We start from the raw sequence: 16,817 nt of genomic DNA on the forward strand, positions 1-16,817 counted from the left end.
GGCTTGTGAAGCCTTATTACAGGAGATTGCAACCAACACAGCAATTGGCAAGTGTTTCTTACAGTCATAAGTATATAGTCAATATAGGGCGGCACAGAGTTAAAAATTTTAACTTTTTTAATGGTGGTGTGCCTCGTGATTTTTTTCATGGAACAAGTGTGCCTTGGCCCAAAAAAGGTTGAGAAACACTGGGTTAGGCCAACCAACACTGTGCCTTTCAGGTGTTGTGGAATACAATTCCCATCAGCCTCAGCCAGCATGACCAACATCCATGGATGAATGAAATTGTAGCCTGAAACATCTGCAGGGTATAACATTGGCTGCGCCTGTGTTTGATGTCTTCCAACTTCATATAATTTTGCCTTTGTTCTGCAACACTATACTGCACAGCATGTCCCCCAGCATTTACCAAATTGGAAAACAATTTGGTACCAATCACTCTTTGAATTCGTAGGCCAAATTACTCAAGCTTTTGTTAAAAAAAACCAAAACCTGTGTCCCAGCAGAAAGCAAACAGCATTTTTTTCCTGCTATGGTGATCATCTACTTTCTAAAAACAAAACAAAACCCTGAGGATTAAAGAAGGGGATATTTTTGAAATATTGTGTGGGAGGATGTGTAACATTTCACAATGTGATCACATCGTAACAGCTCGCCTTAATATACACAAAAATTGGCATGTGTGACATTTTCTTCTTTTTACCCCTCAGCCTTAAAAGGGCAAGTACAGAGCAATACACCTCTGTGTTTTACTTAGTTTGTGTTGTTTGGCACCAAGTACGGTGTTGCTGATCCAAGAGTTGGGTGTTCTGATTGTATTTTAATATATGTATGCCTAGGACACATTAGCATCCAACCTCCTGCCTTGGGCCAGAAAGGTGAACAAATTAAGAAAGGTGAACAAATTAAGCCTTTCCGCAGTTTCCAAATTGGCCATTATCTTAACGTTTTATTTGCCTCTATTCAAACAAAATATGGATTTTAAAAGGTGAGCCCTAGGGCCAAACGGCAAAGGCCTCTTTATTTTATCAAGCTGCCTTGTTTCATCCTTCTCTTGGTTTTATTATAGTACAAGCAACCCCTGATTTGGGTGGGGGTTGCGTTCCTGGCCCCTGCATACGTCAGCAAAGCACGCATAAGCCCATCCTGCCCCATTCTGGGTCCAAAAGGACCCGCACATCAGCAGTCACGCATCAATTGAACACACACACAAAACGGTCACTGCCTGTATATTGATTACAGAAATTTGAACTGTTTCTATTGTGCTTTTTTTGTTTTGTGAACTTTTTCTGTATGCCACTTTGAGTTTAATTTATACAGAAAAAGTGGGATATACCGTAAATGCCTGTATTAAAAATGCATGGACAAAATGTTGTCCCAAGAAGGAAGAAACCTTAGCACTGCAGAATCCCACTACTCACAAATCTGGGGGCGGATTTTAAAATAATAATGAGAAGGATAGTAGCATGAATTTCTCAAATCTTGGTTCTTCAAATCTCTGGAGACAGAATGGCCTAACTCAGGCAGCCCTCCAGATGTTTTGGCCTACAACTCCCATGATCCCTAGCTAACAGGACCAGTGGTCGGGGAAGATGGGAATTGTAGTCCAAAACATCTGGAGGGCCGAAGTTTGGGGGTGCCTGGCCTAACTGATCTGGACTTGAACACATTTACATGCTTAACACTTTGACTAGAAGGCTTTCTACAAGCGTTGAAAGGTATAAGAGGGGGGAAGCACTATAAAATCAGTTCCAGTTTTCAAAAGGAATTATTAGCTGAAGAGCTTCCCATTTTGGAAAAAAAATCAAAATACTTCTCATTTGGTGCACTGCTGCTAGGCACACCTAGTATAAAAACTGCTAAATAATTAAATTACTCATTCAAAAACATCTCTCAGTGGTTATGATTTAAAACAATGATATGCACCATTCAAACATTCGCTATGAATCTTTTAATTTATGGAGCCTGCGAGTGCACCAGTTGGAGAACAGCCTTTACCAAACTCGATTGCAGGACGCAAGGGAGAAACGTGCTAAGAGGAAGGCACGCTTGGCAAATCCACACCGTGATCAACTCCCGCCTAGAAACCAATGTCCCCACTGTGGAAGGACGTGTGGATCCAGAATTGGCCTCCACAGTCACTTATGGACACAGTGTTAAAACTGTGTTTATGGAAGACAATCTTACGCGGCTACGAGTGATCGCCAAAGAAGAAGAAGAAGAAAAATCTTTTAAGTATCAATATTAAGTCTATCCTAGATACAGATCCTCACTGCCAGATGCAATAGGCAATATGGTTTAAAATGAGTTACAGTGCAATCCTATGCATGTTTATTCAGATGTTTTTCACTGTGTTCAATGAGCTTTGCAACACATTTTTCTTTCGGAGTAGGTATCAATGGGATTTACTCCCAGAGAAGTGGGTATAAGAATCTAGCCACTCAGGCAAGGGTGCAGAAGACTTCAGGTGAGTAATGCAATTCCGTGCATGTTTATTCAGAAGCAAGTCCCGCTGCTTTTAGTGCTGTTCTCAGGTAGGCGTGCCAAATACTGCAACCTTAATTTTTCTTTTTCAAAGCGGGCTAACAAAGCCATTACATCCTGTTGGTTCCTTGAAACTCTTTGCGGAATGAAGTGTCAAGTGTGATGCAGGCTAGCTTAGCTGGGGGATTTCAAACCTCTCATATTGTCAACAAAGCTTTCTACCGATGCCTCAATCCCTGAAGCTAAAACATTTGTTAATTTATGAAAAGAAAAATCTGTTTAAAAATTGGCTCAATTTTTTATTTTATTTTTTACTACTTCTTCCTGTTTCTGGTTTGTGCTTACAAAGCCTGCTGAAAATGGGACAATTTATTTGCTGGTTCTCTAGTCCACTGTGGGGAAATATATAGCTGCTTTAGCAAAATAAGAGCAAGCTACTATGATGTGATCCCTTGCTTGGAGCTGGAAATGAGGCTCTTAAGCAAAGAAATATACCACTTTAAAAGTTGTGGTTTACATCACAGGATCCTGGGAACTGGCGTTTGTTAAGGGTGCTGACAGAGCTATAATTTCCTTTTTTTAAAAAAAAAAAAGATTTTTATTGATTTTCAAACAAGACAGACACAAACAAAACATATAATATAACACTGTCCCTTCTTTTTCCCTCCACACACCGGTCCACTTCTGCCACCAGTGGGACCCGTGTGCTTTAAGAATCAAAGGGGTCCAATTATGAATTGAGTTCTGCTTCCCCCCTCCCTCCTCCCTCCATATCCCCCCCCCTGCCACTGAGAGAACAGGGAGGAAGGAGTTATGGGGATTTGCATCCCCCAACTCTTTCATAATCATACTTACAAACCTACAACACATAGAAAAAAAAGGGAAAAAAAACAAAAGGAAAATTGGGAAAAGTTAAAACTTCCCAGTTCTTATTATTTTAACATCTTAATTGCGACTCCCTCGATAGTCTTCCTCATGGTTTTCCTAACATGTTCTAATTACTTGTGGCAAATTTTCCAACTCAGTTTCAAATCTTAATCTTATAATATTAACTCAATCCTCCTCCTTTTTCATGCTGCCCTCCCACAGGTCCCCTCCTGCCACAAGAGGAACCTGCAGGGCACAGCACTTCCAAGGTTCCATTTCCTCCTCACCCATCTGGGCACCCCCTGCCACTGAGTGCCTCAGAGTAAGGAGAGGGGGGTAGGCAGCTTTCTGCCTAAAACATCTCACTTAACTTACAAACATTTACAGTAACTTAAAAATTCTTTCCCAAACCGTTCTTAAACTCCCTTAAGGAAACATAACTTTTTTTCCCCTTTCTTTTTTACATTCCATCTCCTCTCCCTAAGTCTTTTTCCCCCAATTGGTTCAGCATTTCCATTGTCATGCCAAGATTTCGAAAACCGTCTTTCAGAAACCAAAACAATACCTTTTAACTAGAGTTTTTACCCCACACCCATTCTTTCCCAAATCCATCTCCAGACCTTTGCCCCCCCCTGCCCCTGTCCTTCCCATCCCTCAAAAACACCACTCCACATTTTAACCCCTCCAGGATCTTCAATTCCTATAGTCTTTAAGTCCCTTTGTCTCTCATCTTCTTGTTCTGCTTGTTTTTCTTCCTTTTGGAAACCATATTTTGCTTCATCCCAAACAAATTTGTCATAGTCCAAGTCCTCTTCAGTACTTTCATCCAGTTGTTTCTCCTCACACGCAGTCTCAGAATCTGCAGTCTCCAAATTTAAGTTATCCTCTAAGTCCTGGACTTGGACTTCAATCTCGACTGGTGGTAAGTTGGGATGTTGCCGTTCCTTGTAAAAGTCTTCCCATGACAGCAAGTAGTTCAGCACAGTCTCCTGGAAGGCTCGAGAAAGCTTTGTTTTCATACTTCTCGTAACCGCAGATAAACAGGGGGTAGGGAACAATGGGTACTGGAAAATTCCTTTCTCAGACGATCGACTCCATTTTGGCTGTTCTTTTCCTTAGTTCTTAACTCAGTCCCAAATCCATTCTTACTTCCAATTTAAATAGTTCTATCACGTTTTCAAACAATTTTTACTGTTCACAGCAATGCAATCAATCCACCCGGTCTTTTGACAGTTTGACAGCTTTTGACAGCTGTCAAAGCGCTCTTCCCCTTAATGCCGCTGTACCTCAAGGGGTGCCGGACTCAGGGGCTGAGATGGTTCCAAACAAGTCTTTTTTCCCTCTCGGGTCCACAATTTCAAATTCTTTCGTTGTTCGGCTTGGGTTTATTTTTTTCCCCAAACGCCTCCCAGTTTCCCATTAGGAAGAGACCGACTCCCGTTTCTTTAAAGTCTCTCCTATTTTCCAATCGGCAAATTTAGAGTCCAGATCAAAGTTCCACTTACTTCTTTAGAAATCTTTAGTTCAAATCGGAAGAATCCGCCGCTTGCCGGGTCAGGACTCGGAGCTTCGCTTCCCGGAGGTAAGATGTGGCCCAAAATGGCTCCCGCGGTTCAACCCCGCCGGCTCACGATCGCTCTATTGAGCTCTCGGGCGGCGGGGGATCCGCCAAACGGAGCAGCCGCTGGACGCCTGAGTCATCGGAACTCTCGATCCGATGCTTTTACGGGGAGTCCGCTCGCTCTGCGGACTTCCCCCCCCCCTCCGAGAAGCCAGGGACTTCGGCACGCGAAGTCCCTGCGTCCTTCTCACCGCCGCGACGAACCGGAAGTCTCCAGAGCTATAATTTCCATAGTGGTTTAACAGTCAAACTCTCTTCCTAGGGCAATTTGGGGATCGTAGCTCTGAGAGAATTTGCAGCATTCATTACTACAACCTTATTTAGGCACATGAGATAAAGCAGGGGAAGCAAAAGAAGAAACAAGATTAATAGCCCTTTTCTTTGTCAGCTGGTAGACACTGTAATGCGCCCTCAGGAACATAGGAAAAGCCCTGGGAAAATAAGGCTCCTACTGGTCAGGCTATTCTTCAAATCAACATGGGAATCCATCTATGTGGACTAAATAGCAGGCACTGGTCTAATGTCAAGTCATATGGATGGATAGAAACCAGCCTTGGTTAGAGTACCTTACTGAAGGGTACTGGTTGGGACACCAGAAATGCTCATGCTATAACCAACACCACCACATCATAGCATCATATGTCTCATCACAAATATATAGCACATGGTACAATTTGCAGTTGGGTTCTTACCTCTGCAGTAACGTCCATCTGAAGCTAGTTGAAAGCCAGGTTTGCAAATGCACTTGAAACTTCCATCTTCATTGATGCACATACCATTAAGACACATATTCCGTATGCTACATTCATCCATATCTACAAAATCATGGACAAAAGCAGACATTCATCATTACCAGAGTGGGTGCAGCTGGGCAGGTCCACAGCATCCTCTCTATCTCTTTATTCTTGCTGGAACAAGCAATGCTATAAGCCATGCAACATGGCTCCCCGCAAGTGAACTTAATCTCTCTAAAATGATATTTTAAAACCTGTATCTTTGCTAACCCAAAGATTGTATGTTCCTTTTTGTAAGGAAACCAAGTTTCTTTTAAAGTCATTTGGAACCTTTTTTTCATCTTTGCTTAACTGCCAGCAGATGGAGATTTGTTTGCTGTAACTTCTGGAAACTGTGATTAAAATATTCACTTATTTGCAAAGCCAAGTATCTGTGATTTATTCTAGCCTAAGTATTTTCATGGGGACCATTTGTTTAAAGGTGGATGAGGGCAGATGTAAATCTAACTAAATTTTTAATGTGTTTGCAGCAATCACCATTGTCCTTAACTCTGCTCCAGGAGGTTTTCAAAACCTCTCTCTTCAATACTCAGTGCCTGGATTTAAGAAGTGCTTCCATTCTTCTGGTAATAACATAGCAGGAAGGGGCTTAATGGACATGGTTTCTATTACCACCCAACTTGCCAAACCTCCCCTTGCCTTGCAAATAGACTTTTATACACATAATATCCTGACATGAAGTGCTGTATAGCACAGTGGCTATCAAAGATGAGGTCAACCAGGAGTGCTATTGCACAACAACAAAAACAAAAAAGAAGTTACAAGAATACAAGATATATGGCCTGATCCTCTGCACACTTACTTAGAAGAAACTCACAATGGATTCAACATGGCTTACTCAATGTAAGTTTGCAAAGAATTGTAGCCCCTGTTGACAGTATTTCCCATCTTTCTATTTGGTCCTTCAATTTTAAACAACAAATAGAGGAAATAAAAAAATCATGTTTGGCCAAAAGAAATCCAAGTTCAGAGTGTAGATCAAATTCACAGCCAAAAAGACATAACTCTTAATATCTTCATTTATGTACTGTGTGGCTTAAGACAGGTATATTATTGAATTTGGGCATAGAAACTGGGCCATTATAGTGTAACAGAGACAATTACTTCAGAAGCTGACGCAATTCAATATGCTCACAGACATTTTGGCAGCGTTCTTAGTGGAATGAAAAATGTTTTAGCAGATTGTTCTCTGCATTTCACTGGTTCTCATTACCGTTAACACATGGGATTTGGTGGGGTGGGGCAGATGTTAGACTGAAAGGCTATGATGGGTTTCCAGATATATATTTCAGTGATATGGATATGCAGATATGATACCCAAAAGCAGCCTGAACTTTTGATCGTTCCCCCACAAAAGTAGGATGAAATACAGATTTCTAAAAGGTCTGTCTCTACCAAGGATTAACAAAAATTACTACTAGCAGTTACCTCTATATCATAATGACATTAGAACTATATTTGAGACCAAGATACTTCTCTTAATGCTGCAGCTGTCTTGGGTTGAAATTACTCCTCTAGACATGGCATGTTTACTTTTCACTTACATTCTAAATCAGACAAAAATAATTTACGATTTTTTAAAATGTGTATCTATCCCAAGTAGGAATGTTGGCATTAAATCTTCAAGCTGAATCACTAAGATAATATTCTGCCAAAAATGTTTCTACAACCAGTGCCTGAAATTCTTTTTAATGTATGAGCAGATCATTGGAAGCTCTCCCAAGGACCTTGGGAAATATGATAAAAAGAACATTCTCTTTTCTTCTTTTAAAGGTTAAGGGTCTAGGAGGTAAGAACACATCAAATTATGTTTACATTTCCTAACAGAGAGGCAACTCTTTAAAGCTCAGGAAATGTTGCAATAAGATCCCATCAGGCATGTTAATTACTCAGTTTAGCTACAAGTTCATGATACAGCTAGAACAGACCTCTCAAGAGCAGACTCTCCATGACAGGCTAGAGCAGAGTTTCCAACTTGGGTCTCCAACTGTTGTTGGACTAGAGTTCCCCTAGCTAGCAGGACCAGTGGTCAGGGATGATGGGAATTGTAGACTAAAAAACATCTGGAGATCCAAGTTTGGGAGACACTGGGCTAGAGGGATGTGCTATTTGTCTTGCAGAAACCACGTCAGGCATTGCTAATAGGGCTCTGTAACTGGGCAAGCAAGGTTGCTCACAGGAGGTTGTATCCAATGTTAGTTCTACTTGAAGCAATCCCACTAAACTTAATGGCTTACACACTTAGCTGTTGTCTTGGGCTTTCCAGACACAGGCCTGTGCTTTAAAGCTCTGTGTCCAAGCACTATTTATTTATTTATTTACCCGCAAACACCCGCTATTTTTGAGCAATTCGTGTTTTCAGTGGGTTTGCTCCAATTCAGAGGGAAAGAGTGAGTTTTCATGGGGAAAGCTCCCGAGCAAAACAAAAAAACAGGAGAACCACCATGCCAACAAGGAATTCCTCTGAGTCTTATAAAAGCTTATAGTTCCAGTGTGTTCCTTGGCCTGAGTCATGAGGAGATCACACTCATAGGAGCCTGGCCAGACAATGCTTTGCTGCTGGCTATCCCTTTCTGAACTCTTCCTTACCTTCTCACTTGTGAAACAGTTGTGAAACTTTTGGAAAATATTGCTTGGAGTTGGAAAGAGGATATAGGGCCTCTATACTGGACGATGATTCCAAACACTATATAGATTTTACTGATAAGCTGCATACTTGCCCAGCGAGAGGACAGCCCGTGTACACATTCACACAAAGGCAGTTATTACACGGATGGAGGGAAGAGTACTCTTAAGAAATTGGATGACCCTAACCTTCACAGTTTCTCCCATCAGCTGACACGTGAAAGCCAGCATTGCAAACACAGTGAAAGCTGCCGTCTGTGTTTATGCACCGACCATTGTTACATATCCGGCCATTCTGCAAGCATTCGTCAATATCTGGAACAAAAGAAAATGAAGATGTAAATCTAACAATGGTGCTTATTTGCATGTGTGTGTGTGTGTGTGTGTGTGTGTGTGTGTGTGTGTGTGAGAGAGAGAGAGAGAGAGAGAGAGAGAGAGAGAGAGAGAGAGAGAGAGAGAGAACTTAGATAGGTTTAATTGATGGAATTGCCTAGAAGCTACAAAAGCAATCAAGCCAAAGTTGAGCACATTTAAAATTTGCTGCCTTTTATGGGTGAGATTCGAACACATGCTTTGAATCTTTACCACTTGAATCAATGGTTCTTTTAAGTGTCAACATGCACACTGTGGTGGTGGAAATCAGGTCTGCCCATCTAGTTAAGGACAGTACATTTGTTCTGTTCTCACTACAACTAAGGCGGCATGAAGTCAAAAGTCTCCCAACTGCAGTGAGTCCCCCGACTCCATTAAGAGACAGCATTTCAGGCCATCCCACCAGGCTATGGACAGGAAGCACACTCTACTTGTGTTGCAATAATCTGATTATCACGTTCGTACTGCACCCTTCCTCCAAGTTGTTTAGGGCAGCATTGACGGGACTATTCCCTATAATCGCAAAATCGCAATCCCAGGGTCTATAATCACTAGCTCCAGATCACTGAGCAGAAAGAACAAGATGAAACTGCCAAGTCCAGTTTCTATCCAGCAACACTCATATTGCTTGTGGTGGGAAAGTTTCATTAAATCATACGTTTAAAGTGAATAATGCCAGGTAGGTTGGGGGGGGACCCCACTATTTAATAGTTGGTGACAGATGTAATAATTTTAAAGCAGTGGGGCATTCACTGACCCAAACATCTCTGCAACTCTGAAACCAACAGTTTTGCATGTTTGTTGCATAAAACAGCTGTGGGTGGCACAGAGTTATTTTGCGCTTTAAATAATAAAGAAAGAGGAATATATGGCTAAATTGATTAATATACTCACAGTGCTTATATTTTTAAAGTTTCAGGTACGTAGGTAGCTGTGTTGGTCTGCCGTAGTCGAAACAAAGTAAAAAAAAAATCCTTCCAGTAGCACCTTAGAGACCAACTAAGTTTGTTATTGGTATGAGCTTTCGTGTGCATGAAGTGTGCATGCACACGAAAGCTCATACCAATAACAAACTTAGTTGGTCTCTAAGGTGCTACAGGAAAGAATTTTTTATTATATTTTTAAAGTCTGCTAAAGCCTATGGGGCAGGGGATAAGAAAGACATCTCCATGAATTTGCCTAATCCTCGTTTAAGACCATCCAAATTAGTGATCATCACTGCCTCCTGCGGAAGTGAGTTCCATAGTTTATGCACTGTGTGAATAAGTACTTTCTTTTATCTGTCCTGAAACTTCCAACATCCATCTTCATTAGATGGGCACAAATTCTAGTGTTAGGAGAAAGGGAGAAAGACTTATCTCTATCCATTTTCTCCATGCCATGCATAATTTTATAAACTTCTGTCATGTCACCTCTTGCTTGCTTTTTCGCTAAACTAAAAAGTTTGTCCTTTCGCCATAGATTTGTGTAACAGCATTATGATACTGGAAGTTTTATTTTCCTTTCCTAATGAACCCTAGCATGGAATCTTCCTTTTTCACAGCGGCCACACACTGAGTCGACTGCTGAGCAATGAGGATTGGAGGAACATACACAGGGACACAAGGCAAACTGTAGTTGATATGACTGGGGGGGAGGGAATTGCATAATTTTGCCCTTAAACACACAGAAAACAGATATGCATGGATGGAAACCATTGCCAGGTTTTGGGTCTTCTTCCTTCCTTCCCTCTTCTGGCCCTTACAATTAATCCAAAGTGGCCATTCGTATATCATTGTGCCTTTCCTGAATGCTCCACTGTACAACAATTTGCATGGCTGTTCTTTTCATATAGCAAACAATTTGACTTCAGTGCTAGCGGTTTTCCTATCAGGCTTTTTGGCAAAATGACATGTCAGTGTTGAGCCTCTATCTTTCACTAGCAGCCAATAGTGCTTAGAGTTGTTTTCTCTAGGCTTCGTCTTTTAATTCTTTGTTGCTCTTTCATAACTCTTTAATCCCACAGATATTCCTAGATCCATGCTTTCCCTCTGCATGCCTATAATGTTGTTATTTTTCTAAGCCAATCGTACGGTTCCCCTAATTACATCTCCAAGCTTCAAACATAAAGTCAACATAAAGTCATAGTTTCATTCTGACTTCGCTCATATTTTTACAATATGGCCACCCCATTCTTTTGCCACTTACATGGTATAAAATAAACTAGTACTTTCTCTCTCATGTATAGCAGGCAGAGATTTGTGGCAAGGGCCACCTCTCCCCATATGAATTGCCCAGACCCCGCAATCTTCATGAGGCCCTTCTTCGAGTGCCTTCTCGAGAGGTCCAGAGGGTGACAAGCAAAGAACAGGCCTTTTCTGCAGTGGGACCCTGTTTCTGGAATGCTCTGCACAGGGAGGCTTGCCTGGCACCTTTGTTACCTATCTTTAGGTGCTAGGCAAAAACGTTTCTTTATAACCAGGCATTTGGCTGATTAAACCATCTATGGCCTTTTGAATGTTTTTCTGGAAGGGTTGGTTTTTTAAAATGTATTTTGTGTTCTCATTTTGTATTTTGTGAACCACCCTGTGATCTTCAGATGAAGGGTGGTATACAAATTTAATAAATAAAATAAAATAAAAAGGATACCCAGCCCTTGTCTCCTTAAATGTCTCCAGGAAGCTGAAATGACCTAAGCACCACATACTGCTTAGAGATGGATGCCCCAATCCCAAGGATACATAACTAACAAAGGGATTTTTTTTATTCTGTGCTGAAGAAATCTGTTCTAAGGCATCCTTCCATGGCTCATTTTGATCTCAACAGTTAATCCCAAGAGTCTAACCTGCCCTTCCTAGCCAAGAAAGCAAAGTTCTCAAGGATGAACTGGATTTTCCAGTTCCATTTCTTTTTATATTTCAGCCAAATTTCAGGATTGATACTGCTTTGGTTACCCTGGTGAACAATCTCTGCTGGGAGAGATATGAGGGCAGTGTAATCCCACTGACTCTCATGCTCTCAATACATTATTGATAATGAACTGGTGGCAGGAACAAGGAGTGGGGGTGTACTGTTTTGTAGAAGTTCTGCTCCAGTTTTGCAGATAGATTCCAGAAAGGTTCTATCTCCCATGCTATTTAACAGTCAAAAGGGCAACCACAACAATCAATGGGATGTAGCAACTCAACCCAAGTAGATGGAGCAACTACTTGGGTTTGTCAGGTTAGAGAAAAGGAGATTAAGATGAGACGTGATACAGCTGTATATAATTATTAATGGCATGGAGAAGGTGGATAGAGAAAAGCTTGATTATGGAGGGTGAGGGACCCGACTTAAATGAAGTGCCCTTGAAATAGAAGGTTTGCAGCTTGGAAGTGCTCCTGAATCTGGCCTTGCCTCCTAGTTTCTGAGATGGCAGTCCTCTTTGTTTGATTATGTTGCTTTGGACATTGTATAGTTGAAAAGTAATATCTGAATGGAAATTTAGAAAAAGCAGCAAACAACTACAAAAGGATAGCGAACACTTTCCCGCCTTGATATGTCTATGGTAGCTCTACCTCGGCATTCTGTCCTCATCAGGGTGCTTTGATATCCAGGACGGCACTGACATATGTAGGATCCTGGTGTGTTTACACAATCTCCACCTATACAAGGATTTCTCTCACACTCGTCAACATCTGAAAGATACAGAGAGTACGTTTAATAGGCTTTCGTCAGGCAAGTATTAGGCCTGGAATTCTCTTTCGAAAGTTTGTTTTATGTATGCTAAACAACTTTTTAGAAAATGAAATAATAAATTGTGATATGCAATATTCGATCTTTAAGAACTCTTTTTTTCCATCGGCAATATAAATCTATGTTGTGCAGCATTCCCACTGGAAAATTCCATATGCCACATTTGGAAAGTATACTAGTTCCCCCCCCCCAAGTGAATTAAGGTTTCTCCAGATAAACTTTCAAAGCACAGTTTTCTTTTACACAATCTTCCCAAATGTCCCTTCCAGACCTACAGTATATCTAACCCCCACAGAAAAGGATATGGATTCACACATTTATGAGCAGGCATTTTCCAGTTTCACTTCCTAGCTTCATACATACTAAAAGAGATTGTAGAGGGGTTTGTGCACTACTGACTTTGAAAGGGTGAGCACACAACCTCCTAAAACTATTTAAATGAAATGGGGAAATATGGACACGTTCATGATATGGCATACATAACTAGTCAATGATTTCTGTTTTTAACAACGACCAACATTTTACTGAATGCAAAGGGAAAGCGTATTTTAGCAAAGTGCTATTTTTGACACTATAGAAAGGACAAAAAAATATCACATACCAATACACTCTCCTCTAATGTCCAGTTCAAATCCTTTCTTACATTCACAGCGATAACTTCCAGGAGTTGGGACACAGCGTCCATTAAGGCATAGATTTTGATATGACTGGCATACGTTAATACCAGTGACATTAAGTGATATAGTATCTAGAAAGTTAAAAAAAACAACTTAAAATCCTACACAATTTACGTGCCAAGTATATTAATTTTAACTGACATGCACCAGCAGTTACAATTATGTACCGGTATATCTTTCACTAATGCAATGCATTGCCCTTTACAAATGCAAGGACTCAACAGGATAACACTTTAAAGAAATACAGTTGCTTTTCCTTAGGCAAATGCATACAGCACCCCTTTCACCACAACTTAAACTCTCACTGTCATTCTCACAGTGAAGGATTTATTTGCAATCCGTTGCATATATCTGCATTAGAGGATGGCAGGGTAAATTACATTTCTTCCAGATGAAACACATTGAGCCTGCATTGAATCCCATAAACACATGGCCTTTGAGCCACGGTCATTCCACCAAAGTTTTTTGCCCTGGTCCCAGTCATCAAAGTCTCCTTGGTTTCTCAACAAACCCCAAAAGAGGCAGAGGAAGATTGTGTGGAGGTGGGATATATTATTATTATTATTATTATTATTATTATTATTATTATTATTATTATTTGTTATTTATACCCCGCCCTTCTAGCTGGGCCTCCCCAGCCACTCTGGGCGGCTTCCAACAGATTAAAATACAGTAATCTATTCAACATTAAAAGCTTCCCTAAACAGGGCTGTCTTCAGATGCCTTCTAAAAGTCTGGTAGTTGTTTTTCTCTTTGACATCTGATGGGAGGGCATTCCACAGGGCGGGTGCCACTACCGAGAAGGTCCTTTGCCGGGTTCCCTGTACCTTGGCTTCTCGCAACGAGGGAACCGCCAGAAGGCCCTCGGCACTGGACCTCAGTGTCCGAGCAGAACGATGGGGGTGGAGACGCTCCTTCAGGAATACTGGGCCGAGGCCGTTTAGGGCTTTAAAGGTCAGCACCAACACTTTGAACTGTGCTCGGAAACGTACTGGGAGCCAATGTAGGTCTTTCAAGACCAGTGTTATGTGGTCTCGGTGGCCGCTCCCAGTCACCAGTCTAGCTGCCGCATTCTGGATTAGTTGTAGTTTCCAGGTCACCTTCAAAGGTAGCCCCACATAGAGCGCATTGCAGTAATCCAAGCGAGAGATAACTAGAGCATGCACCACTCTGGCGAGGCAGTCCACAGGCAGGTAGGGTCTCAGCCTGCGTACCAGATGGAGCTGATAGACAGCTGCCCTGGACACAGAATTGACCTGTGCCTCCATGGACAGCTCCAAGTCCAAAATGACTCCCAGGCTGCGCACCTGGTCCTTCAGGGGCATAGTTACCCACTTCAGGACCAGGGAGTTCTCCACACCTGTCCGCCTCCTGTCCCCCACAAACAGTACTTCTGTCTTGTCAGGATTCAATCTCAATCTGTTAGACACCATCCATCCGCCTCCAGACACTCTTAAAAATATTTCAAATTCCTAAGCACAGTATCAGACACTGGGTGAAAACATTAAAGTTCTAGGGACCAGCCCTGTGCAGGTACAAAGCGAAAGCAATTATTCAAAATCTTAGGTGCCACTATCCAATGGTTAACACCTTGGATAATTAGGCACCTGGGAGTTTTCCTGATGCAAAGGACAAGGGAATACATCACTGCAGACAGACAAATGCAAAAAAAATAAAAAAAATAAAGGTTTCCGTTTCATTTTTACCTGGTCCTGGTCTACGAGATGGCACAACGCTATCTGGTGGTGGGTAAACTGGATGAGGAGGATACACAGGTGGATAGACAGGAGGAAAAACAGGCCCAGGCCCACCAGGGACATCTGGTCTTCCAGGCAACAGGCTGGCATACACACATAACTTGCGGAACTCCTCTAAAAGAAAACACCGTGTTATCAAATGAAAAGTGACTTTACAGCCAGTTTGGGATGTACAATGGTGATGAAATACAGTTGTCAAGCAGTCCTTAATGAATTAAGTAGGCTAAGTAAAACCATCTGTTAAGTTTGTGCAGGGCCCTGGGCATGAGTCATGTGTCTTCTTGCTAGAGCAGAATTTCACTCAACTGGCCGTCCAAAGTGAACCTATCTAATTCAAATTTCCAGGACTAATACACACAGTGGTATGCAATTATCTTTCGGATTGTGCACCTCTGAATTTTGTAATACACTTTCAGTTCAAAAATGCATTTTAAGAAGCATATTTCATGAGGGAAAGTGTACATAATTTGCATTCCGTTCAGGAGAAGTATACAAAAGCATACAAAATGCCCATCTTAGGTGAAAATGCATTTTTAAAAAGTCTAGGGGAAATGTGAACAATTTATATACAATTTCTTTCGAAAATTGCAGAAAACAGGTATGTCGATAAAGGGTCTGGAAACCAAGCTTTATGAGGAACAGGTGAGGGAGTTAGGAATGTTTAGCCTGGAAAAGAGGAGACTGCGGGGAGATATTATGGACATCTTCACGTATCTAAAGGGCTGTCACATGGAAGGGAGAGAAAACTTGTTCTCTCTGGCTCTAGAAGGTAGGACCTGAATCAATGGCTTCAAGTTACAAGAAAGGAGATTCCAGCTAAACCTCAGAAAGAACTTTCTGACAGTAAGAGCTGTTTGACAGTGGAATTGACTCCCTTGGGAGGTGGTGGGCTCTCTTTCACTTGAGGTTTTTAAGCAGAGGTTGAGTGGCAATCTTTTATGGATGATTTAGTTGAGAGTCCTGCATTACAGGGGGTTGAACTAGATGACCCTCAGGTTCCCTTCCAACTATGTTTCTGTAATCCTATGTCTGAACACAATGAATTTCAATAAAACCGTAATAACATCATGACAGCAGGAGCTGTTCAAAAATGAAACAGACCAGATGGATTTTCCTTCGGTAGAGGTTTTTAAACAGCAATGGGCTGGCCACCTATCAAAGATGCTATGGATTTCTTGCATTGACAGGGAGATGGACTGAATCTAACTGAGGAGCAGCCACTGAAAACACATATTTGAATGTCCTTATAGTCTTGGTGTGGCTTGCATTATGGTAAATTTATTGACCTTTTTATCATGAATTGCAGGCCACTTGAGAACACACTGGGATAGGAATATGGGATTAAAAAACCCAGTAAGTAAGTAAGTAAATGAAACAAAGGAAGAAACTTCTTTACTTCAAAACAACATGGTGAGGGGAGCAAGGAATTCCATCAGGGCTTTTGCTTTTTTCACCCTTCCCCCCATGCTGTTTCCCCAATCAAAATCAGCTCACAAAGCTGCAATAGGCAGTGATGTGAGGAGGTAGAATGTATTTCAACCCCCCCCCATTTGTTTGGGGGTACTTCTTGAGCTCCTTAAATTCATTGATTTGCCATTCTCACTTAAATACTTCTCTGTCAGGCAGACCACTCGGATGGCTGAGCTTTGATTTCATGTAGCACTGCTACCAGTAACAATAACCAAGCTATACTGGCTACTTTGCAATTTAAAGTAGGCAACTCAACCATTCTCTCATGAGAGCTTTCAACCATAAAAAAGAGCCTCCCCAAAAATATTTCCTCAACCACTTGAGAAGGCCTGAGCAATCTTCAGTCATTAAAATGCCATTCATTCAAAGTTATCATTATTCCCATAAGGTTTCCACAAAGTCTTCCGTGCAAAAATTCAGAAGAGCTATACGCTTG

General features: G+C 41.5%; 1 protein-coding gene across 2 annotated transcripts in view; it reads right to left on the reverse strand.

Annotated features, from left to right (window-relative positions):
- FBN1 (fibrillin 1) overlaps positions 1-16,817 on the reverse strand; it is a 219,582-nt gene that overhangs the window by 103,995 nt on the left and 98,770 nt on the right. For both annotated transcript variants that reach the window (XM_035132327.2, XM_035132328.2), the window contains exons 11-15: positions 14,861-15,025; positions 13,079-13,225; positions 12,300-12,419; positions 8,581-8,706; positions 5,665-5,787 (exon numbers count right to left, since the gene is read on the reverse strand). In XM_035132327.2, the coding sequence (XP_034988218.2) occupies positions 5,665-5,787; positions 8,581-8,706; positions 12,300-12,419; positions 13,079-13,225; positions 14,861-15,025 (681 nt within the window). The remainder of the gene's footprint in view (positions 1-5,664; positions 5,788-8,580; positions 8,707-12,299; positions 12,420-13,078; positions 13,226-14,860; positions 15,026-16,817) is intronic.

This window comes from Zootoca vivipara, chromosome 14, assembly GCF_963506605.1.
Source record: "Zootoca vivipara chromosome 14, rZooViv1.1, whole genome shotgun sequence".
NCBI classification, from domain to species: domain Eukaryota; kingdom Metazoa; phylum Chordata; class Lepidosauria; order Squamata; family Lacertidae; genus Zootoca; species Zootoca vivipara.